Here is a 23686-nt window from a genome sequence, read left to right on the forward strand (position 1 = left end):
GCCATGTTAAGAAAATCTCAAAAGTACAGAGACAAAAAATTATACTGTTAATTCGTTTATGAAGCCTTATACATGATTTGGGATTGATCTAGAATAAAACTTGGGTTAGAAGTTAAAAAAATTGATCTATCCTAAATTTTTTTTAAATAAAAGTATTTCAACCCAATTTTCTTTCATAAAAAACTAAATGGTTTAAAAATTAGATTTTGAAAGGAAAATCTAGGATCAACTGTATCGGTGAGTTAACCCTGCGAGTTAACCCAAGTTCGGCCTTGAATCAGCTAGATATTTTTATTATTATTTTTTATTTAATCTAAATCGTTATAGGTTGACCAGCATAACTGGTCGGGATTTATATATCAATTGTAAGTAACTGTTACGAAATCAACATCGGACAATTTTTGCAGCTCCCAAAAGTAATAACAGAACAACCAGGAGAGGACAAGGACTGTCATTTGAGAATACAGTCACACCTTCCTTTTCTAAAATTTTGAATTGTTTTTATTTAGAATTATTTTTATATATTTTTAATTGTTTTAATGTATTAATATATAAAAATATTATTTTAATATATTTAAAAAGCAACTTAAACAAATAAATTATAATTTACAGAGAGCACCGGAGAGAGCATGGTTGATGAGCTCCCGTCTCAAGATCTTTCCGGCAGGAGATCTGGGGATCGCATCAATAAAAGCCACGCGTCTTATCTTCTTGTAGGGGGCAACCTGTGGAAAGAGATTGTTGGTGTGAGTGCATGACAAGCGATTCCACATGATTAGACTAACCAACTACTCAAATTGTCATTTTATGCAACATGAGGACAAGTTAAAATTTATATATAATCCTAGAATTTTAGTTTAATTCTTCATATTTTAATTTTGTTTTTTTTTAAATTATTAATTAAGTACCACAAATCTTAACAACCAGAAGTTTATATAGTTGTTAACTTTAAAATTTTAGGGAATTAGTTGAAGTATACGTAAGATAGTCCGAATACCTACAATTACTAAAAAAATAAATTAATATGTGATGTGATTATCACTTCGCTCTTCTATTGTTGAGTCTCAAATAAGATAGGGTAAAATTAAAAATAAATTATTTAAAATTAATTTTTTTTATTTTTAAATTATTTTAATATAATGATATTAAAAATAATTTTTTTTAAAAAAATAAAAATATATTATTATAATATATTTTCAATCAAAAAGTTTTTTAAGAATGTCTGTTGCTTTTATTTTAAGACAAAAAACAAAGTGGATCTAGAAAAGTTTAATGAACTAAATCAAGAAACTTGAGTTAAAAAGATTTAAATTTGTCATTTTGGATCTTTGTTTACTTTTTAGATCATATCTGAAAATATAAAAAGAGTTTGGATGCAATTCCAGTTAGACTAGAAACTAGACATTTATATCTTTCTAACAATATATAGCATACCTGGTAATTCATCCGAGCGAAAAAAAAACATCTTGTTTAGGTTTAGGCTCAGAATCTACCAGCAAAATGTAAAAATAGAAGGAAAAATAATAAAAACCTTGTTTTCTTAAGAGTTATGAATTTCATTCACTATAAGGAGTCTTTAATGCTATTAGGAGCTTATATGACAAGCTTTGACTTATTTATTTGTACAAGAATTCCATATCAAATAAAAAAATTGATTAATCAAAAATTTAATTTTTATTTTACAAGATATCATGCTTTTGTTCAAAAAGAATTCTTTAACAATTATTTATCTCGTGTATTTTTCACCATCATATATAACAAAAAGTGAAAAATAATTTTAGACTATTATTTTATTTATTTTTATTATTTTTAAACTTTGTTTTAATTAGTTTGTGTTTTATTTAAATTAGGTGTGTTTGACCCACTAGTATTAGAGTTATATTTTCAAGAGTAGAAATACTCTTTGTAAGAATAAAGTATTAAGACTTATAATATTTTTGCTGTCGAATTTATTTAGCTTATGTGAGAGAGATTCTGACATTCTTTAGTTTTCTAACAAAATAAATTGATTTATCGAAGATTTTTTAGCTTCATGACGTTTTCCTTATACTTCTTGTTTGCAAATTAGTATTCGTAAGGTAGGGATTGTTGTTTAAATAGTATTGGTGTTTGGAACATGTTTTAATTATACCATACTCCTATAGGTTGCATTACCATATGGTATGGAGTTTGTAATAATCCATGTATTGCTTTAAAGTACTTGCTTCTTAAATTAAAACGGGGCTAAATTATTGTTTCTATCAATTTATGCAACGAGAGCAAGATTTTGTGTGGACTCGATCCATAGATCTGCCTTCTAAGTGCATGCATCTTAATACGAAAGAGGGAAAAATAATGAAACCTAAAACAAGAAGCTTGCCTGTTTTGCAATGGAATCCATGATTTGAGCCTCAGTAATATTGCTTCCTGGTTTCCTCACGACATAGGCCATTGGGATTTGCCCTGCCTCTTCATCAGGATACCTGCTCCAAGATACCAAAACCAATGAAACGAGTCGAAGTGTGAAGGCAGGCTATTCTCTCAATAACTAAGACACTAAATACACCTTCCATCTATCATTAGCACTTAAATTATCGAGCTACAAGTTTTACTGATGCTATCTCCATATCAGTCAAGAAAAGAAAATCTGAACTAATCCACCATTACACGCAGTTCAATGGCCAGAAGAATCTCAGTTTAATTCAGAAATTTCATCAGTCGAAGTGTTTTTGTGTAATACCACCACTAGCAAACTATCCATTGATTTCAAAAAGCAAGTCTCTCATTGTCATTCCCAACAGAAGAATCTCTTTTGCTTCCTCAATAAACGAGCTAAGAATATCTTCTCCCCAGTTCACTAAACTACCAAAAAGCAAAACAAGATCAAGAACACCAAACATGTTGCCTCTCTCTCTCTCTCTCTCTCTCTCTCTCTCTCTCTCTCTCTCTCTCTCTCCATATGATTCAATGCGCATCGGTTTCTTGTCTATGCATCAATACAACTTATATCTCAAAGAAACGAAAAAAATGAGCTATGTATTCAATCAAAAGGGAGCTTTGGGGATATGTTTGTTTGAAAGAGAGATTAATTTGTTGTCAGCAACTGCTACAATGCAGAACATATGACTCGTAATTAAACAATATTTCGCATGCTTATTATACCAACATGAAGATTTCAGCACGAGAAGCAGAAGAGACAACTTACGGAATTACAGCAGCATCGGCAATCTCAGGATCAGACAGCAGCAATTGTTCCAACTCAACAGGGGGCACCTACAAGTTATCAAAGATGTGACAAGACAACAATATTTCTAACATTAGAATGAGATTTACGATCCTACCATTTATTGAAGTCAATACTATACTGGAAAGGGCATGGGATAATTCGATCACCTGATATGCCTTGTACTTTATCAATTCCTTTAGCCTATCAACAATGTAGAGGAAGCCCTCGGAGTCAAAGAAACAAAGATCCCCGGTCTTTAACCACCCTTCTGAATCCAAGGTTTCGGCAGTTGCCTTCTCATCTCCTACATAACCTGCACTAAAACCATCATTTTTAGCATCAAGAACAGAATATTAGAGAATTCTACTAGGAAGAAGATGCTGAGGTATTTATGCGGCCAAACTAAGATTTTCCGCAGTACAGACTATTGATTTCCTAGTCATGGAACATTCTTCCCCTTTCAGATAACCTGCAGCACATTTCAATGTTAATACCCTGATGCAAATATATACGCATTGCGATTTGCCTAGAAGGTATCTCTGGTCCATCCCAAACAATGTCAGAGCAGTTGCAGTCCCTGATGCATATTCTTAATTATTAATTGAGGCGGATTCAAAATATGTCAGCAAAACGCTGTACTGTTGGAGTGCAGTCCAGTATACTGCAGCTCTTTTGTTTTCCACACCAAAAGAACTACACTTCGAAACACATTAAAGAAGAAAGGTAACAACCAACAAGTCAATGTTCCCTACCTTTCATAATGGATGGCCCTCGCAACCAAAGCTCCCCTCTCTTGCCAGGACCAAAGGCCTCTCCAGTTAGAGGATCAACAATTTTGGCTTCCATATTTCCACACAACCGACCAACAGAAGCATGTTGGTTACATTCTTCAGGTCCTATCATACTAGATACAGCTCCAGCCTCCGTTAATCCATACCCCTGAATCTCAATTATAAGACAAGATCATTAATTACTCAACAGCATTAATGCTGCTATACATTAACTTTGTGAAAAATGAAAACCTGCATTCAGTTAAAAGGAAGGATAAAAAAGGCCTGCCTGCATTATTTCAGCCTGTGGAAATTTCCTTTTGAATTTTTCTGCAACCTCTTTACTCAATGGCGCGCCACCGCAACTAAACCTCCGCAATGAACTCAAATCATACTTGTTAGTCAAATCCGATTTCAGTAATGTCAGAATAATGGTTGGCGACACAGGCATGTCACTCACTCTATATCTCTCTACAACCTTCAACACTTGCTCAAAATCAAACCTCTCCGTCAAAACCAACGTCTTCCCCCGCCGAAATTCATTTATCAACAAAAAGAAGCCAAAAACATGAAACAAAGGCAGCGTAAGCAACAAAACCTCATGTGGGTCAAGGTCTGCAGAGCTCTTTTGAAAAGCCGCGATTGGAGCTATTACGTTCCTGTGAGTCAATGACACGCCTTTGACTCTCCCAGTTGTTCCCGAGGAATATAGGATCGCTGCCATGTCGGATTGACTCACTTCAACGTGGTTGGTAGCAGTGTCTCGTTTGGAGATTTGAGTCAACAAGGAGATGAACTCAGGGGAGTCAATGAGGATTGTGCCAAGGGGAAAAGAGGGAAGCTTGTGGGCAGTTTGGGAAGTGGCAAATGCGATCTTGGGTTTGCTGAGTTGGATTTGGTGAGTCAGCTCGGAGTTCGAACTTAGGGGGTTGGCAGGAGAGATGGTGACACCAAGGTAAAGAAGAGAGAAATAAAGAATGGGGACGTGGAGAGAGGGCGGGCAGAGGATAAAAGAGACATCGTTCTTGTTTAAATTGTAGAGACTCTTGAGAGATGAAGAAAGAGAGTAAATCTGGTTGATGGCTTCAGAGTGAGTGAGAGATTGACGTGTGGAGGGCATGATAAGGAAGTTTTTTTGGGTGGTTGGGATGGCAGAGGAGTGGAGGAGAGAAAGGATGAATTGGGTTATGGAGAGAGGTTGATGCGGCGGCGGCGGTGGAATAGCAGGTGGTCTAATACTTTGAAAGGTTTTACTTTCCAAGCAGTAACCACCTTTTGTAATATTGATTGCATGGGTGGTCATGGTGGTTTCTTGTGCCGGCACTGACTTTGTGGCCATAATTGGATGAAGACGGTGGCAACGAGAGGGAAGCAAGGGGATGATGAAAGGTGGGACTGAATACAGTTATGGAGATGATCAACAAAGGGGGAGCATTATTGTCTATGATTAACATATTTAACAATTTAAATATTATAAAAAAAAAATAGATTATCAGATTGAAAAACCCAAACAACTTTTACATTAAAAAACAGATATATCAAGGATCGCGATACCTACTCAATGATTGCTATTATTATATATATATATAAATGCTGGCAACAATATGGTGTCCCTTCAGGCTCTTAGAAGTTAGAACATCATGACGTGCCTATTTAATTTAACACGGAGCAGGTTAGTAACCCGCAAGTAATTTGTTCGAGAGCATCTCCAATGCAGATGATAAATGGAAAGCTAATAATAATAATAAAATATTATTTTAGTTTTCAATATTTATTTTATATAGAAGGGCTAACCAAAAAGTTAATTTACTATATTTTTATAAAAATATTATTTCTACTAAATAGTTAAAATATTGTTCATTATTTATTAGTTTTTTTTCCTTTGATGTTTTTAAATCAATTTTTTTTATTTTAATTTTTATGAGATTATTCTAGTCTAATAACTTATATCTTAAGTTTGACAAGTTCATCCTAGATTGATTCGAGTTTTTTTTAATTTATTTTTAACTGATTTTTTTATTTTATCTTTTAATATTAAGTTGATTGAAAATCATTCGAGTTGTTTTTAAACTCGTTAAGTTAATCAAATTATATTGAGTTGTTAAAATAGTTGTGTATCAAATATATTAAAATATAATTATCTTTCAAAAATGCTTTTTATTATTAGAGTACACATAAACAAAAAAGAAGAAGTTATATTTATACTCTTTGAAAAGTCATATTATCAATTTAACTTTTTTAAATAGCATCTTTTATTGAAGATGTTCTGATAGACTTATATATATATATATATATATATATATATATATATATATATAGCATTACATGCTTATTATTAAAACTAACTCCATTTTATTAATAGAAAAGTTAAAGAGCATGGGAAAATTATTGTTCACCCACACCCAATGCACCGTGGTTTACAATGTATTACCCTTTCTTTTCTTTTTTTTATCACTTTAAAAAAAAACATTATTTTTTTACAAATTTATTTTTGTTTATTTTTTAATATTGATATAATTGAAAATCAAGTTTTGTGATTTATTTCTTTTCATTGTCTTTTCACGGGGTTAAAATTGTTTATCTATTTGCTAGGGTAACCTAAGTTGTTATGGTTTACAAGTTTCGTGGAATTTATTTTCTTTTTAATTAAATTTGACTTTGTTATCATTAATCTCATATAGTTAAAAACAATATATGTATTTAAAATGCTGCCAACAATATGGTGTCCCTTTAGGCTCTTAGAACATCATGACGTGCCTATCTAACGTGAAGCAAGTTAGCAACCCGCAAGCAAGGTTGTTAAAATTATGATTTTAACATGACATGAAAATATAAAACAAATTCGGATCGTAAAAACGAATTCGTAAAATCATAAATTTTTTTAAGATTGTGCTATTTATTTTATTTTAATTTAAAATAGTTATTTGTTCATTGTATGCACTTAGGATTAAGGTTGGGAGTTTTTTAAAATTATATTAATTTCAAATATAATGAATTTTTTCTTTTCACTTATAAATATCAGTATAGTTGAACCAGGTACACAATATATCTTTGTGTAAATTGGAATGATTCTCTTTATAAGGTGTAAATAAATAAAATAGAGTTATTTAAAAAAAATTATATATCAATTTAAACCTTCGTTGAAAAACTATTATGTCTTGCTCCTTATTCTACCTTCATGTGATTATAAATAACTGAATTTTTAAATAAAAAAAAATTAACACAATTAAATTAATGCAGGCATCATGTTCTAACTTGATTTTAATCCTTTATTTTGATTAAATTTTAAAAATACAAAAAAATACTAGGTTTTATAGTTATTGTTATATTCAATTAATCTAATTAAGTAGTACTTTTAAAATTTTAAAAACAAATATAAAATAGTTTATTTTAGATATAATATATATAATAATGGTTATATTTTCTATCGTGCAACTAATCTCTTTATATATATTTTGTCTTGATGTCTAATGCCACACATCAAGTAATTACCGGCCCAAAGTCACAAGAATGTCACCACCATTCTATGTACCTATTTTACTTTTTTAAGTAAACATGACTGAGAACAATAAATTTTTGTACGGCCACAGAATCAATGGATAAACATAACAGTATTTTTTTGCAATTAAGTGCTAATAGTCAGTCGACACTTGTAATAACAATTGCGCTTTTATCTTCTGCGGCTTCGTTAAATCGATGATAAAATCACGATTTTATGAAATTTTATCTGATTTTACCTGATTTTAACTTGATTTTATTTATTTTTGAGTTTTATGAATAATTTGGCATGTAAAGCCTGTATTAACTTTTAAAATTATATAATTTTACGAGTCAAATCGTAATTTTAACAACCTTACTCATAAGTATTTGTTTGAGAGCATCTCCAGTGCAGATGATAAATGGAAAGCTAATAATAATAATAAAATATTATTTTAATTTTTCAATATTTATTTTATACAGAAGGGATAACCAAAAAGTTAATTTACTATTTTTTTTTATAAAAAATATTATTTCTACATATCTTGTAAATATGTTAAAATATTGTTCATTATTTATTAGTTTTTCTCCTTTGATGTTTTTAAATCATTGTTTTCTTTTTCTTTTATTTTTTATGAAATTATTCTAGTCTTATAAATTATGTTATAAGTTTGACAAATTTATCCAGATTGATTCGAGTTTTTTTTTTTTGTTTTTTAATTGATTTTTTTTATTTTATCTTTTAATATTAAATTAATTAAAAATCATCCGGGTTGTTTTTAAACTCGTCAAGTTAATCAAATCATATTGAGTTGTTAAAATAGTTGTGTATATCAAATATATTAAAATAAAATTGCTTTTCAAAAATGGCTTGTACACACACAAACACAGCATTACATGCTTATTATTAAAACTTACTCCATTTTATTAATAGAAAAGTTAAAGGGTGTGAGAAAATTATTATTCACCCACGTCCATTGCATTGTGGATTACAATAGTTGTCGCACCCAACATTGCGGCGACCTTAAAAATAATCCAAGATTAAGGAAAAAGAACAGATTTCTAGCATTTTGTTCTTTTAGAAAAAAAGTCTTATTTAATGAGTCGCCACTTAGTATTATGGTCATTAGGAACCCTAACTGGTCAACAGAGATTCTATGGCTCGGGATTGGTTACGTAAAAGGGAAGATATTATCACTCCTTAAACGTTCTGCCTAAGGCAGATTGCATTGTTGGTTTTGTCTTAAATTGCTAAATATTTATTAATTTATGCTATGATAATTTGTTTAAATATTCCTGATTTTGGCGTCAGTGAATATTCGAGCTCAAATAATTCCAAATCTGGCGTTGGTAAAAATTCGTAGCTACGAAAAAAATTAGATCAATATTTTTTTTTTATTTTCCTTACTCTAGCATCCTTTGATAGATAAATAAAAACAAATTTATTTTTAAGCATGCACATATTTTTTATTTATCTGGCTAAATAAAATAAAATACAACGAATAAAAATAATATAAATTTAAGCCGGTATTTTTATTCCTGACTCTGGTATCAATGAACAAACCAATAAATTTACATTATTTTTAGTCATGCATACATATTTTTTGTTTTTTTACTTTTTCTATTTTTTCTATTTGTTTTTTATTTGTTTTTAATTTTTTGGGGCTGGGCCCAGTCACTGGCCCAAGCCAGTGACCCGGCTGGGCCACATGAGGCACGCGTGATCCAAATCACGCGTGCTGGGCCTTTAGTTTTAAAATCAAGACAGGCGGCGAAGGTGAATTAATGAAACACGGGGAAAACAAAAACAGAGCAGAAGACTTACCTGGCGCTGGAGACCGAAGAAGACGATGGTGGAGCTCTGGCTGGCCGACGCTACCTCCTCTCTGCTCTGTCTCTTTCTTGTTTATTTCTTATTCTTTCTGTCTCTGTCCCTATGCTTCTGTTTTCCTTAGTTCTTCTCTGTCCCTGTGCTTCTGTTTTTCCTAGTTCTTCCTTTTCGTCTGTTCCTCTCCTGATCTTCCCCTGTTTTTTTCACCAGTTTTCTTCTCGGTTCATTATTCTAACCCCACTGTTTGCCCCCCTTTCAGTCCAATTCCTCCAGTTTGCCCCCCAGTTTTTTCTTGCTTGTTTGTGTCTCTGCCCAGTCTTCTCCGTGGTGGTAAAAGCACGAGGATTTGTGGCTGGTTGAGGGGCCAAAATTTTCTCCGGGTTTTGTCTCTTTTCGTCCTTTCTTTTTTGTTTCAGTCCCTCGGTTCTGCACCTCTTTCCCCCTGGGTTTTTTTTTTCTGCTTTGTTCTGTGATTTTCTTCCCCTCTCCTGGGTTTTCTTCGCCCCCTCGTGTATGGACTATCTCTGGCTTTTATAGCCATAGAACAAAGCCGTTTCTTCAAGCCATAAATTGTGTTAATTGCAGGTGTAATGGTGGGAGCGGCGGTGAACGGTTCGTTTCAGACGGGAAGAAGATGAACAGTTACAGGAAAACGGTGTCGTTTCTTGTGTTTAATGGCTATTTGCATTTTGGACCTTGAATGTTTGACAATTTTGTAATTAAGTCCCTAGTTAAATTTAATTGGACCCCTGCATTTCGGCGCCTCTTACAAGTTAATCCCTGGACTTTAATCTGTTGCAATTATGCCCCCACTTAACCTCTAAACTTTGATATTCTTCAATTAAGTCCCTGATTTCATTAATTTAATTAAATCTAAAGTCCAATTAAGTCTCAAAACTTATTAATTCTCCAATTAAACCCTTAATTGGATTAATTAAATCAATTCCAAGCTTAATTAAGTCTCAAAACTTATCAATTCTCCAATTAAACCCTTAATTGGATTAATTGAATTAATTCCAAGCTTAATTAAGTCTCAAAACTTATTAATTCTCCAATTAAATCCTTGATTGGATGAATTAAATCAATTCCAAGCTTAATTAAGTCTCCAAACTTATCAATTTTCCAATTAAACCCTTGATTGAATGAATTAAATTAATTTCAAAGTTTAATTAAACCTCAAAACTTCCAATCATGTTGCCCTTAACCCAAATTTTAATTCATTCTTAATTTATTTTTTCATCATTTTTTCATTATATTTTCAGTAAAATAAAAGGGTCAAAAATTGGGTTATGACAATATTTCTCTAAACGATTTTTTTTCTAAAATTGTCTTTGTTGATTTTATTGGGAAAAACATTGTAGTTTTCCTCACAAAGCATTGACAATTGCTATAATGTTTTTTCTCATGGGTTTTTTTCCTTCCAAAATTGTCCTTGTTGATTTTTTTTAATATTAAGTTGGTAGAGAATTTAGTTTTGTAATTTTTTTACTTTTTTATTAATAGAAAAGCTAAATCATATGAGGAAAACACTGTATCTTTCCTCACAAAACACTATGAATTGCTACAAATCATTTTATTCAGTCTCTAAGTTTTTAATCACCAACACAATTTTTTTTTGTTATGAAATATTGACTCCATTATACCTTTAGTTTTTATTACTTATCTAGTTTATAAATATAACACTATTAAACATATTTATTTTATAAACTCGTCACAACACACGAGCATACCATCTCATCTTACTAAAATATATGGACATATTGCACTTGAGGTCTTGGCCCAGCGGTTGAAGGGACTTGTTCTCTTCCTCTGCATCCTGGGTTCACACCTCACCGTGCACGCCTATCACCCCCGCAGTGCCTTACATGCTTATTGGGTTTGCAGGATGTTCAATAAGTCGTGAGATTAATCATGGTGCGCGCAAGTTGGCCCGGACACCCACGTAAATTAAAAAAAAAAAATATGTGGACATATTCCTAGAGAAATAGAGTGCTTCAATTAAAAATAGTAAATAATAGTTGGTTAGTTGATTTCCCTCCACCTAAAAAGGTCTGTTTAACTCACCTCTGTTATAATTTTCGTTGTTGGTAGTGTGAATGCTATCTCTTCCGTGGTTTCAATCTTAGATCAGTTTTGCTTGTTATCTGATCTTATATTTAATCCTTCAAAATGCGAACTTTTTTGTTCTTGTGTAAAAATGGAAGATGCAGCACAAATTCAGAATATTTATGGGTTTAAAATGGGAAAACTGCCTGTCAAGTTCCTAGGGTCCTCTATTAACAGGAAAGCTCACAATACATGACTGCATCCCTTTATTGGATAAAATCTCTAGTAGAATTCAGCATTGGGCAACAAAACTCTTATTCTTTGCAGGAAGACAACAACTAGTATCATCAGTGATCTTCAGGAAGACAACAACTTTCTTCCATCTCAAGTTATAAAATCTATTGAGAGTAAATGCAATAGCTTTCTCTGGAAAGGAAAAGATACATCTGCTGTAGGTGCAAAAGTTGCTTGAGAATTAGGTACACTGCCAAAACAGGGAGGGGGCCTTGGAATTAAAAAGTTGAAAGAGTGGAGTTGTGCTTGTGCAATGAGAAATCTATGGTGTCTCCCTCTAAAATCTGGTTCATTATGGGTTGCTTAGTGTTGGGAATATTTAATTAAGAATAGGAGTTTATGGAGCTTAAATGCCCCAAATGACTGCACCTGGAACTGGAGGAAGATGCTGAAACTTAGACATATGATGTGGGACTCTGTTGATTACTCTTTTGGCAATTAGAAGCTCACCTATCTATGGTGGGATAAATGGCATCCTCATGGTGCTCTGATTAAGAGATATGAGCAGGAAATTACTGTTGGAACTGTATTCCCTTTAAATGCTATTGTTGCAAATGTGATCAGAGGTGATTGCTGGGTTTGGCCTCCTTCAATGTCAAATGTAATGGCTAATATTCATAGTGCCATCTGCGGTACTGTTTTTCTAAGTCAAGATGTTGAGGATTGCATTACATGCAGAGAAGCTGTTTGATGGGGGGTTTTCATGTCGAAGTGCCTGAATCTGGTGAGAAAGAAAAGAAATAATGTTGCTTGGCACAAGCTCCTTTGGGGACCATTGCCTGTTCCCAGACGTAGCTTTATTGCTTGGCTCTCTATCTTGAACAGTTTATCCACCAAATCAAGACAGCTGAGACGGGGAAGGAATATAGACACAACTTGCTCTCTATTTCAACAAGCTCCAGAAGATAGGGATCACTTCCAAGCTCCAGAAGATAGGGATCACTTCCAAGCTCCAGAAGATAGGGATCACTTCCAAGTTCAACAAGCTCCAGAAGATAGGGATCACTTATTCTTCTCTTGTAGTTTCACCAAGAAAATATGGCAGTGTTTTTTTAAAGAAAAGTGGAATTTGCAGGCTGGCGATCGTCAGGAAGAGTTGGATTGTGCCATTTCTTTTCAACAGAAGAATTCTCCGGTGCTCCTGCGTTTATCAAATTTAGAAAGAAAGGAACATGAGAGCGCATGGTTTTGATGGGACTGTTGCCAGTGTCATTGTGCATAGGATTTCCAGCTTTGATAAGCTTAGACTTTACAAAACAAAGATCTACAGGAATTAAGCTATCGTAAATCTCAAATATGATGGCTCTATGCAAGAGCTGGAACTTTCAGTAGCTTGCTTTTGATCGTATTGTGGTGTTTGTACATCCTTCAGTAATTTGTTTTTTTGTTGTATTGTGGAGTTTGTATATCGTACAAACCTTGTAAGCAATCTGCTTTGGTTGATTATAATTAATGAAAATTCATTCATTAAAAAAAAAAAATCCACTTATCCATTCTTTGATTAAGTTTTTCAACATATAGCTACAATTTTAATTAGTTTTTTTCGGAACTAGACATGATGGGGCTCGTTGAACTAGTAATATTATGTTTTAAATATATTTTTTTATGTATTAATTTAAAAATTAAATTATAAATATGATTTATAAATTTTTTTAGTTATAGTAGTTTATTATACTATTTTAAAATCTGACTTTGACCTAATAAGTTAAATCATTACTAAAGTGACTTGGGGTTTAAATCGAGTAATAAAAATTAAAAATAGAATTGGCATGATTTAACCTAGTTAAATTTTAGGTTGATTTACAACTTGTTAACTAGGAAAAATCATGATAAAACTTTTTAGATTTTTTTTTTTAAATTGATATTTTTTTAATTTTTTTATAAAATAAAAAAGAAATTAAATTAACTTAAATTAATTAAGATAATTTTACCTAACTTATAACATGATATTTACTCTGACTTAACCTGAACCGAGTTTAAAAACCTATAGTTTATTTATATCGGTTTATTAATTTTTATTTTATAATTCTTTAGAATGTGAATAATTGTGATTTTTAAGGATAATTTCTTTTTTTAAAAAAAAACAACCTAAGTATTCTAGATGGAGGCGGTACACACAAAAGGTCATCCCGTTCGGATTCATCGCCATATGATGTCAACAAATCAACATGAAAATTAAGGGACGGATTTGAAAGTTAAGGAAAGTAAAGGGGTACTAAAACCAAATTATTCAGACAAAACAAAAACCAGGGGTTTAGGGTTTTGTATACTCTGTATCTCCCTCTCTCCCTGTCTCTGTTTTTATTGACAAGTGAAACTGAATATTACAAAACAATGCCGCGAACCACGACACTAGAGTGCCCAGGTTGCCCTCCACTTCGAGCTCTAACTTTTGATTCTCTAGGTCTTATCAAAGGTAAATACATTATCAATTCTCTTTAACAACCCAATGAAGCAAATCGCTGTTTGCGTTTCTTATTGTTTTGATATTTGGTTTTGATTGTAGTGATTGAGTCTCGTGGTGAAAGAGGAACACCTCAGGTTGTAGAGAGATGGGGTGATCCTGTTTCCTCCAAATGCGTGCTTGCTGCTTCCTTTGATGACCGTAAAAAAGACCCTGTATGTGTTGCTCTTCCTTCCTTTCTTTCTCTATTACTTTTTTGAGCTGAAACTTGTAAATCTATGCCATTTTCTATGTTTTGATTTCTGGGTTTTTCTTTTTTTGCGGAGTTAATGTGTCATAGACTCATAGCCGTGCTTGTAATACATATGCGGTGGACATACTGATGTTGCATGCATTTATTAAACGTGGTATAAAAATTGTCTTACCAGGGTGTAATTTTGTTTCTTGCAGTTATTGGCTGTTGCAAGAAAAAATAGAGAGGTGAGTTAATTGTATTACATTCTGAATGTTGACGATGGAGTGCGGTTTAGTTTTTGGTTCTTGATGGTAGTTCTGGTGTCACTTGAGCGTTGCTTAGTTATCCTATAGTTAATGTAATACAGGTTGAAGTAGTCAACCCGCTTAATGGGGAGATTCATGTCGTGTTTTCTAATGTTGGTGAGGATGGTGTTCAACCTGAAGATGATGCTATTTCTGGTTTGCATTTATTCAGGAGAGAGAGGTCATCTGGGTAAGCTCTACCGTTTCTTTTTTCAGAGTAATAATTTGAAGTTTATGGTTATTTCTACTTATGACTACTAGCAGTTACCGAGCTTCGTTGTGTTGGTTATGTGTAGGTCATGTACTTTGCTTACGTGTGCATCAAAAGGAAATGCAAGCATGAGGTCTATTGGAGTTGATAAATCGACTGCTGATAGTGCCAGTATTAGTGTAACAAAGACATGGAAAGTTTGTGGTTCTGGTAATGTCTTATGTTCTAAAGTGGATGGAAGTGAAAACTATGCAGTGTTTGGAGGGTGAGTACACCCATCTGTGTGATTATACCATATAGGATTTAGACTTGGAAACTTATGTTCATTAGTGGCATGATGGCTTTTTTGTTTTCCAAAGCAGGAAAGGTGTTGAAGTTAATCTATGGGACCTTGAGAATTCTACTAAAATTTGGACTGCCAAACCTGTGAGCCATATTACTAGTTAACTATAAATCAAGATGAAAAAATATTTTTCTATTTACAAGTAGTTTTGTACTTGGCCTTAGGTCAATTTCATTATTTTTGCTTTGTGCAGCCTCCTAAAAATAGCCTTGGGATATTTACCCCTAGTTGGTTTACATGCACGACATTCCTGAGTAATGATGATCACCGTAAATTTGTGGCTGGCACCAATAGTCATCAGGTAATCCTTCCATAGAAAATACTCCCATGGGAAAAATTATTGCAGCATGGAAGAGTTTGGAGTTAAGAATTTTATCTAGATATCCACAATGCACACCTAGTAGCTGCTCCAGGAAAATGTGTGCTTCTAAAATAGCCAATACCCATCCTCTCTTTCTTTTGCAACTTTGCATGCTTATGTGGAACCAATGTTGGTTGTTGGCTGTGATTACTGCAAAAAATGGTGATATAGTTAGAAATGGAGGGGTTTAGAGATAACTTTCCATGAATTGATAGTATCTGTTTTTCGAGAATCATATGGTGTGGAATTGCAGTCTCACATAATCACAGGCATTTGCTAACAGCTGAAGAGGTTTCCAGATGGCCTCAAGTTTATATAACTTGATAATTGTTGTTTACCTAACAGGTCCATTTGTATGATATTTCTGCTCAGCGCAGACCTGTTCTATCATTTGATTTCAGAGAGACTGCTATTAAGGCCATTACTGAAGATCAAGATGGCCATACTATATATACAGGAAATGGATCGGGTGACCTTGCTTCATTCGACATGCGAACTGGTACATGCATCTATTTTGACTAGAATACGCAATAAATACTTTACACTCTAATTCCTGTTTAATTTTGTTCTGCATTCTGCATGTGATTGCAATATAAAAATATCAATTGAGCAGGTATTAACTCTTTTAAGATTACCCTATAGTTTCTTGTGAATGGACCAAATTTCTGTTCAGATGAAATATGTATTTTGTTTACTGGTGGCAATGATTTTTTGTTGTAGTCCAGTTTTTGAGTTTGTAAGACGAGGATCTAAATAGGAGGTTGGCACTTCAATAAGGGCTGTGACTCAAATAATTTGATCTGACTTAGGAACAGAGTAAGGCCCTTGCAATGGACTGTGTTTGCCTGACCTTAAGCTTTGCAATGTGTCTGTGTTGGAGTCAGTGGCCTTAAGTAGGCTTGGTGAGATAAATTTACAATTATTTTTTTGCCTTGTCCCATCCTTTTTAATTCTATGAAACACATATGGATCAAATGGTCAGAGGATAAGTATAAAAGTTAAGATTTATAATCTGATTTGTCCTTTCCAGCATTGTGGAAATTTTTTTTGAACTGAGCAGTGTGGAAATTATGGTATTTAATGGAGTTATTTTTTAGTGATATGTTAGCTGGGAATATTTTCTTTATTGAACTCATACATAACTTGGCATTTCCTCATGGAATGCGGAAATCTGACTCCATACACTATGGAGTGCATACAAACTGGCATTATTTAAATCAAGTTTCTGCTGCACATAGCAAGAGAATTTTCTGTTAGGTTAATATCTAAGCTTCTTTTGTGTTGTTTCCATCTGTTTTGTTTGGAGGGTCTTACAGCTGTCTTTACCATGGTTGCTAGCATAAAAAATCACACATAAGGAGGATATGAATCATGCTTAGATCAATAGTTGATGATTTTGTACAGATATTTTATTTACTTTAAAAAATGAGGAACCTCTGAAAGAATCCCATAATATTGTTCTTTTATATAATTATTCTTAATATAATCTGAAGTATCAGTGGAATTCTATCTTAGACCCAGTTTGCTCAGGACCTTCAAATGGCTCCCGATGAATCATAATCAAATCAAGCAGTCTTGAACCATTTCATGAGTTTTATATCGCACTATTTTGGCTAATGACTAATTAGGAACTGGGCTAACCCAGGAGCATGCAGGTCCTCCATCCTGTACACAGCAGTCAAATGATCAGGCTGTTTCAATTTATTATTTTAGTATGTCAACTTGTCTTCTTATGGCTGAAATCCACTAATCAGATCATCTTATTCTCTGTTGTGATACATCTGTATACAATGTCAACTATTTAGTAGTTGTGAATTGGGCTAAATTTTGTTGCTTGGCAATCCAATATCAGTGCCTACCTGCTGCTCCTGTCCTTGATTATTTTATCTCCTGAATGTTCTCTTCTTCCCTATAATTCTGTTAACATTGGATCTATCTTTTTCTTCCAGGAAAGCTGTTAGGATGTTTTATAGGGAAGTGTTCTGGAAGTATTAGATCCATTGCCAGGCACCCAGAGCTCCCTGTGATAGCATCATGTGGTGAGTATATAGCACAATTTTGCTTTATCTTTGTCACTGACATATGTTTGACTTGGTTCTCTGTGCCATTAAATTAGCAGCTTCCTAGTTCTGAGGCCAAAATGTTTTCTTGATTTATTGCTTTCTTTTTCTTAGGTTTGGATAGCTATTTGCGGTTGTGGGATATAAAGACTCGTCAACTTCTTTCAGCGGTATTTTCTTGGACTTCATTTCTGTGAAGATATCAAGTCTAATTTACTTTACACTTCTTTACTCTTTTTTTTCCTTTTTTCAACTTGGAATGGCATTTTATTTGACTTGATGTTGGTTTTTTCAATTCCTTCTTTATCTCAGTGTCCTTCTTAATGGTGGAACTACAGAAGTTGGAAATATTCCAATGACACTGAGGATAAGAGTGTTGCATACAGCTTAATTTGTTACAAGTACTTGATTTATTACTGATTAATATTGCTGTAGTTCTGCAATATTATCTTTTTCAATACCTCACTGGGAATCAGGGTACAATCTTTCGACCTATTAACTTAAAATACATGAGTGCTCTAATTGGAATTAACTTGTCAGTTTTTCATGTCTCTTTAACATTGTATCAACTGACATGATGTCATCGCAACTACTGTTAGTTGATTGAATGTTCTATAAAGTGAGTTTCATAAGATGAAAGTTGAAACTCCCATGTATACAGTGCTGAAATAATGGTTTGGGGTATTTGGTTCAAAAATCATTCCTGCCAGTGTAAGATTACGTGTGGTGCTGTCATAAGTTTTGATGTCTGGGTGATGGAGGTTTGTTTTTGAATGAGCATATGGGAATTATGATAATATTTCTTGTGGATATTCCAGTCATTTAATCAAACTATAATTATGTGGTGCAGGTTTTCTTGAAGCAGCACCTTACAAATGTTGTTTTTGATTCAAACTTTGTTGACAAAGGTTGGTTTTCCCCTTCTTTGCACAGCTTCGGGTAGTATTTTTTTATGCCACCCCATAGTACTTGAATATCAAGACCCTCGGTAAACTCGAGTGTTTGAACAAAAACTTGTCTGGATGGTTAACTGTGATAAGGGATAAATTATTGGCCCAAAATAACTAAATGTGTTGATGGCATTCATTTTCTTCCAGCAGTTTTAGGTTTTCACGTATGGTGCTGGTTGAAATTCTTTATGAATCCGATGGATGAGTGCGATGCTTAAAAAAAAAAACACCTATGATGCTTGTTCAGTGGCTTCAATTTAATGATTTCTAATAATTGGTGTTGCTCTGCAAAAGAATGAAGGTAGTAATTGTCAAGGCTTTCCTGGGAATGCCATTAAGATGAGCTTCTTGATACTCGAGAGAGTCTCTAGGAATATGATAAGCTTTTTCACCATTGTCTTTTGGGACCCTTGGTGCCAAGAGATCACAGCTCTCCCTTGGAGACGATGGATGGATACTTGAAACGAGTATGCCGTTTAAACTAGATTGATCCCAACATCAGGCTAGAGCTTTGTCTTTCTAATAGTGCTATGATATGTTTTTGTTTATTGCTAAATGCTAACATCAGGTTAGAGCTTTGTCTGCATCAATGATTTTTCTTGTGTAGATTTTCGATTGATTATCGCGGTCCCTATTGTGCTTGCAGAAGTGGCAGCAACAGCACAGAATGCCAATGAGATCCAAACTACCGAGGTCCAAACTGAAGATGAGATGGGAACATTGCCTGTAAAAAGAAAGAAGGCATCTAAAGAAAAAAGGGAGAAAAAGAAGAAATCTGAAGAAAGTAAAGAAACCATCGTGTTAAAATCCAAGAAAAAGAGCCGGAAGCACAAAAGAGAGATTTGTGATGACTCCTGAGATTAGCATAAAGAGCTGGGATTTTATGTTTAGGGAATGTTTGAGATTGTAGTTGTACTGTTTTTTTTTTAATTTGTTTTAGCTTCAAATTATTTAAAAAAATTGATTTTTTTAAATGTATTGATGTGAAAAATATAAATGTTTTTTTATAAAAAAATTAATATATTTTTAAATAAAATACACTTTAAAAAATAATTGCGTTATTCACATTCTCAACATGACACTTGAAAGACTGGCAGCAGCATATAGCAGGCTGCATGGCATCTCACGAGTGAAATAGCAAAACAAAACCCATGTAATCTTTGCTCAAGACTTTTACAGTATGAATTCTCACTCATTATTCTTTATATAGAGGATTCATTATGATTAATTAATTATTTTAACATCAATACATCAAAATAATTTAAAAATATTAATTCTCCAAAAAATGTAATAAAAATTAATTTTTTTTCAATAACACTTTTAAAAAACAAAATCTAACGGCTGCTAAATGGATCATGGTTGGTTCCGGTATAAGAGTTACACTATTTCCATAGTGAAGAAACGATGAAACAAAAAAAGGCAAGGGGTAGAACCCGATAGGTCCAAGAATATATTGCTCCACCGGTGACATCACCGGTTTAAAATCTTTCAAAATGTTCAATTGCTGGAACTACTTAGATCCAGTGTGAGATAACCTTGCTAATTAACGGTTTTGCACTTGTAAATGATTTATGACCGTGATTTTATTTCCCTCCCAACCAGCATCGTAGACAGAAGGACAAATCTGCATCACGGCTTGTGGGGTAAAAACAATGAAGAGAAACATGATACTGCATTATTATACGTCTTGAGCTCAGATGAAAGTTGATCCAAAGGATTGTAAATAAGAAATTCCATGATTTTTCTGCAGGAATCACAATAAAAACAACTGGAAACGGGGCAGTAAAAGCACTTGCATCAAGTTACTGAGATTTAGCCTCCTCCTTTTTCTCCGGTGACAAGTACCTAAGAAAAGGAATAAGAAACTTGACTAAGCAGATCAACTAACCACTGGTAATAGAATATTCAAAGTCCTATTGCATCATCTGATGTTAATTTAAGAAAATCTTTTATTTAAATAAAAATACTGTCAACTGTTTGAAGGGATAATCAATGTCTGATGGACTAGCAAATGTCTAGGCTAATTATTAGACCGGATATTGCTTATTCGGTTGGTGTTCTAAGTCGGTTTATGGCGAATCAGGGTAAAGCTCATTGGGAGGCCGCCAAGTGGGTTCTTCGTTATTTGGGAGGCACAAGTGGTTGGACTTGACACAGATTTTGAATCCACTTCTTGAAAAAAATGGTCAGGCCAGAAGAAAGGGAAAAAAAAATTACTTTCCTAAATCTTCCAACAACTTTCCGCCGGACCATAATGATGGAATAGTTTTTGTTTTTTCTAACATTATTCCAAGCAACCAGAACAGAGGAATACATATTGCAATTAAGAACAGATTAATTCAACACAAATCACAAGTGAAGTTACTCACCCCTGACCCCTTGCCCAACGAGAGAGTTGATAGAGCTGCACAGTCTCGTTTGAAGCATGGCATACTAGAAGTAGATAGTTACGAGGCTGTACCATCCATGCAAACCTCATGAACAATGCTGAATACACGCACATAGCTGGAGCAACAATAACAAAGATCAGAACCTCAACCATCAGCACTAGAAATAAAAAAAAATCAACATTGGAATTGTTTTACCTCCTGTCATATTTCCAGAAATCATTTCTGGGGGTTTTTTCATATCCACTAACCCCTGTTGAATAGAGCAGATACGATCACAATAAGTCACAGAGCATGAAATTAAAATCATGCAGCAACACAGCATATAAAAAAGAAATATACATATAATCCAAAATGAAAATAAATTAGTAGAACATACAGCAACAACGAACCCCCAGTTGGCAACAGGTCCCCAGAAGTGAGTTGTCTTGGGACCAACAGGACTGTTCAAAAATGCTCTGAAGGTAGCCGCCATTGCCAACAACTGAATCCTCTTGAATACCTCTGCAAAAATCCAACATAAAACGAATCCAGAGTCGGAGATAATTACACATGTTGTCAAGTCAAAATCAATCGGATAAAAAACCCAAATTCTACTCCCATAAATAAAGTTAAAAATATCACCAAAATTACATAAAAATATAAGAGATTAAAAAAATACATATGTAACTGAGATTTTTCTTCGGGCTAATTCATGAATTCCACTTTAATACCTTAAATCAGATTGTCTTTTAATCTCAATATCAAATCATAATTTGGCATAAATCAGACAACAACCCATGATTAAAAAACATCATAAAACGAAATAAGTAACAAACATCATCATAAGCCAACAAATTGGAGATTAATCATTAATTAATTAATAAATAAATATAATAAATGTATTTTAAATTATAAGAGTGAGCATTAAAAATAAATCTAATAAAGCATAAAGCGTACCAGAGAGACGATCGCCGAAGATGATCGGAGAAAAAATCCGAGAGAGAGGGGGGGCGGGGGGGTTTGGGATCGGGCGTTGAAGAGGAAAAAGGGAGTTAAGTGAGGGATTGGAGGACTTGTCGTTCGTCAAGTTGCGTCTCTGTCACTTGATATCATTGCAGCTGACGTGTCTTTTTGAGTTGGGAAAATATTGGTTGACAACATGTTGTCAATAAATAGTTCAGACAAGATGAGATGCTATGCTTATCAAAACCGTTTTTAAAAAATTTATTTATTTTTATTTTTTTATTTTAAATTAATACTTATTAATTTTTTTCAATTATTTAATATGATGATATTAAAAATAAAAAAATAAAAAATATTATTTTAATATTTTTTCAAGTAAAAAATATTTTAAAAAACAACCAGAACAAAACTTTCAAACACACTTCTTCATGGGTAGGGTTTACTCCTCGCGTTTCCATGTATGGTTAAGTTGTTTTGAAAGTTTGGATGAATCATGATTCTGAAAAAATTAAATTAATATTTTTAATTATTTTAATATTAATAATAATTTTTTTAAAAAATTATAAATATTATTTTAATATATTTTCAAAAAAAAAATATTTTAAAAAACAATATTTATCATACTTTCAAATAAGAGTTTGAAATTATAGTAAAATTGCTTTTCAAAATGTTTTTTTATCTAAAAAAATATTTTTTATTTTTAAAATTTATTTTTAACATCAATATATCAAAATAATATAATTTAAAAATACATAAAAATTAAAAATATATATATAGAAATTAGAGAGCTTGTGGAACCTCATCAAAAATAGGTGCTGAGCCAAGTGTGGTTGGTGTCCTATCGTAAAGGAAACATTTGTAGAAAAGAGGAATTGACAATAATGAAGACTTCCACAAAAATTCGACATAATAAAAAATAATATTTGGGGTGTTGCATTGTATTAGAATCTACTAGGTTTTTTAGGGGTGCTATGTTGATTTTTTTTTTCAATCTTCAAAAAAGTATAAAAATGCTAGGAAATAATAAATTTGATATATACTAGACAAAATATTTTTAAAAAATTTAAATGGTACTTATTTAATAATAAAAAAATAAGATGGTGGCACATCATATTCGACTCGGGCCAAACATGATTAACCTTTTTAAATCGTGATCCGAGACATGAAATAATAATAACCTCATGGAACCAATGTCGAAACAAATTAGAAAGTCTAATCTAATGAACCAAATATTGAAGGTTGGAAATGAAAAAAAAAAAAGTCAATAAAAAAAATATTTGACAAAAATGACTTGAATAAACCTATATTTATGGTCGACACTACGTCGTGGGCCCGGATAACTTTTTCTGAACAAAAAAAAAAGTTAAGTTAGAGTTTCCTAAGAAGGGAAAAAAAAGTTAAGATTTTGGTTATTAAAAAATTGTTTGGCAACGTGGTAGTGTCCACGTTTCTTGCGATTTCATGCAACAAGCTATTTGATTAATTAACAAATGTTTGTTACTGTTCATGGGTCCCACGGTCTACTACGTTTGAAACGCAAAAAAAGGGTAAGCATCTAGGAGCTGCTTCCTGCGCGGCCAAAACCTGATTCATGCTCTACTGTTTAGTGAACAGTGAAGTATGCTTTCACTGTTTTTTTTTTTTGAAAACAGTGGAGGTATGCATCCAGTGTTCACTGAACAATTTTTTTTTTCCTTTCGTAAAACCAGTTCAGTTAATTGATTTTGCTTGCATTGTTCACGTAAACAATAATTTTTTTTTTTAAAAAAATTAGTTTAAGGTGAATTAAATTTACTTGTACTATAATTTTAATTTTATTCTTGATAATATTTTACCTAATTTTGTAGTTCTTGTCGGATGAA

General features: G+C 32.9%; 3 protein-coding genes across 5 annotated transcripts; 1 reads left to right on the plus strand and 2 right to left on the minus strand.

Annotated features, from left to right (window-relative positions):
* Positions 1–478: 478 nt before the first annotated feature.
* LOC118044726 (4-coumarate--CoA ligase-like 9) lies at positions 479–5423 on the minus strand. The gene is made up of 6 exons (XM_035053168.2): positions 4265–5423; positions 3958–4144; positions 3373–3518; positions 3185–3252; positions 2360–2462; positions 479–725 (listed from the first exon to the last, which is right to left on the minus strand). Exons 1-6 carry the CDS (start codon positions 5312–5314, stop codon positions 600–602), a joined length of 1680 nt encoding a protein of 559 aa, XP_034909059.1. The 5' UTR covers positions 5315–5423; the 3' UTR covers positions 479–599.
* Positions 5424–13777: 8354 nt separating this feature from the next.
* Positions 13778–19641, plus strand: LOC118044725 (uncharacterized). 3 transcript variants are annotated; one of them, XM_035053164.2, is made up of 12 exons: positions 13785–14039; positions 14130–14242; positions 14478–14507; positions 14630–14757; positions 14864–15043; positions 15138–15204; positions 15315–15422; positions 15828–15981; positions 17432–17521; positions 17657–17712; positions 18393–18450; positions 19139–19641. In XM_035053164.2, exons 1-12 carry the CDS (start codon positions 13958–13960, stop codon positions 19348–19350), a joined length of 1278 nt encoding a protein of 425 aa, XP_034909055.1. In that variant the 5' UTR covers positions 13785–13957; the 3' UTR covers positions 19351–19641. The 3 variants fall into 3 exon arrangements, with proteins under 3 accessions (XP_034909057.1, XP_034909055.1, XP_034909056.1); XM_035053165.2 differs by having other exon boundaries at positions 13790–14039; positions 15141–15204; positions 19139–19637; XM_035053166.2 differs by lacking the exon at positions 19139–19641 and having other exon boundaries at positions 13778–14039; positions 15141–15204; positions 18393–19132.
* Positions 19642–20145: 504 nt separating this feature from the next.
* LOC118044724 (mitochondrial pyruvate carrier 1) lies at positions 20146–21967 on the minus strand. Its single transcript, XM_035053163.2, has 5 exons — positions 21819–21967; positions 21259–21383; positions 21078–21132; positions 20862–20997; positions 20146–20337 (listed from the first exon to the last, which is right to left on the minus strand). Exons 2-5 carry the CDS (start codon positions 21352–21354, stop codon positions 20295–20297), a joined length of 330 nt encoding a protein of 109 aa, XP_034909054.1. The 5' UTR covers positions 21355–21383; positions 21819–21967; the 3' UTR covers positions 20146–20294.
* Between the last annotated feature and the right edge of the window lie 1719 nt (positions 21968–23686).

Source organism: Populus alba, chromosome 12 (genome assembly GCF_005239225.2).
Source record: "Populus alba chromosome 12, ASM523922v2, whole genome shotgun sequence".
Lineage (NCBI taxonomy): Eukaryota > Viridiplantae > Streptophyta > Magnoliopsida > Malpighiales > Salicaceae > Populus > Populus alba.

What these genes read in the sequence shown, in the direction of transcription:
- LOC118044725 (XM_035053164.2), top strand. Translation starts at nt 13,958, where the DNA reads ATGCCGCGAACCACGACACTAGAGTGCCCAGGTTGCCCTCCACTTCGA. An exon ending in AGGAGAGAGAGGTCATCTGG is followed by an intron (nt 14,758 to 14,863) that starts GTAAGCTCTACC and finishes GGTTATGTGTAG; the next exon opens with GTCATGTACTTTGCTTACGT. An exon ending in CCCTGTGATAGCATCATGTG is followed by an intron (nt 17,522 to 17,656) that starts GTGAGTATATAG and finishes TCTTTTTCTTAG; the next exon opens with GTTTGGATAGCTATTTGCGG.
- LOC118044724 (XM_035053163.2), bottom strand. Translation starts at nt 21,354, where the DNA reads ATGGCGGCTACCTTCAGAGCATTTTTGAACAGTCCTGTTGGTCCCAAG. An exon ending in ACTGGGGGTTCGTTGTTGCT is followed by an intron (nt 21,133 to 21,258) that starts GTATGTTCTACT and finishes TCTATTCAACAG; the next exon opens with GGGTTAGTGGATATGAAAAA. An exon ending in TTCTGGAAATATGACAGGAG is followed by an intron (nt 20,998 to 21,077) that starts GTAAAACAATTC and finishes TTGTTGCTCCAG; the next exon opens with CTATGTGCGTGTATTCAGCA.
- LOC118044726 (XM_035053168.2), bottom strand. Translation starts at nt 5,314, where the DNA reads ATGGCCACAAAGTCAGTGCCGGCACAAGAAACCACCATGACCACCCAT. An exon ending in CACAGGCTGAAATAATGCAG is followed by an intron (nt 4,145 to 4,264) that starts GCAGGCCTTTTT and finishes ATTGAGATTCAG; the next exon opens with GGGTATGGATTAACGGAGGC. An exon ending in GCCGATGCTGCTGTAATTCC is followed by an intron (nt 2,463 to 3,184) that starts GTAAGTTGTCTC and finishes ATCTTGGAGCAG; the next exon opens with GTATCCTGATGAAGAGGCAG.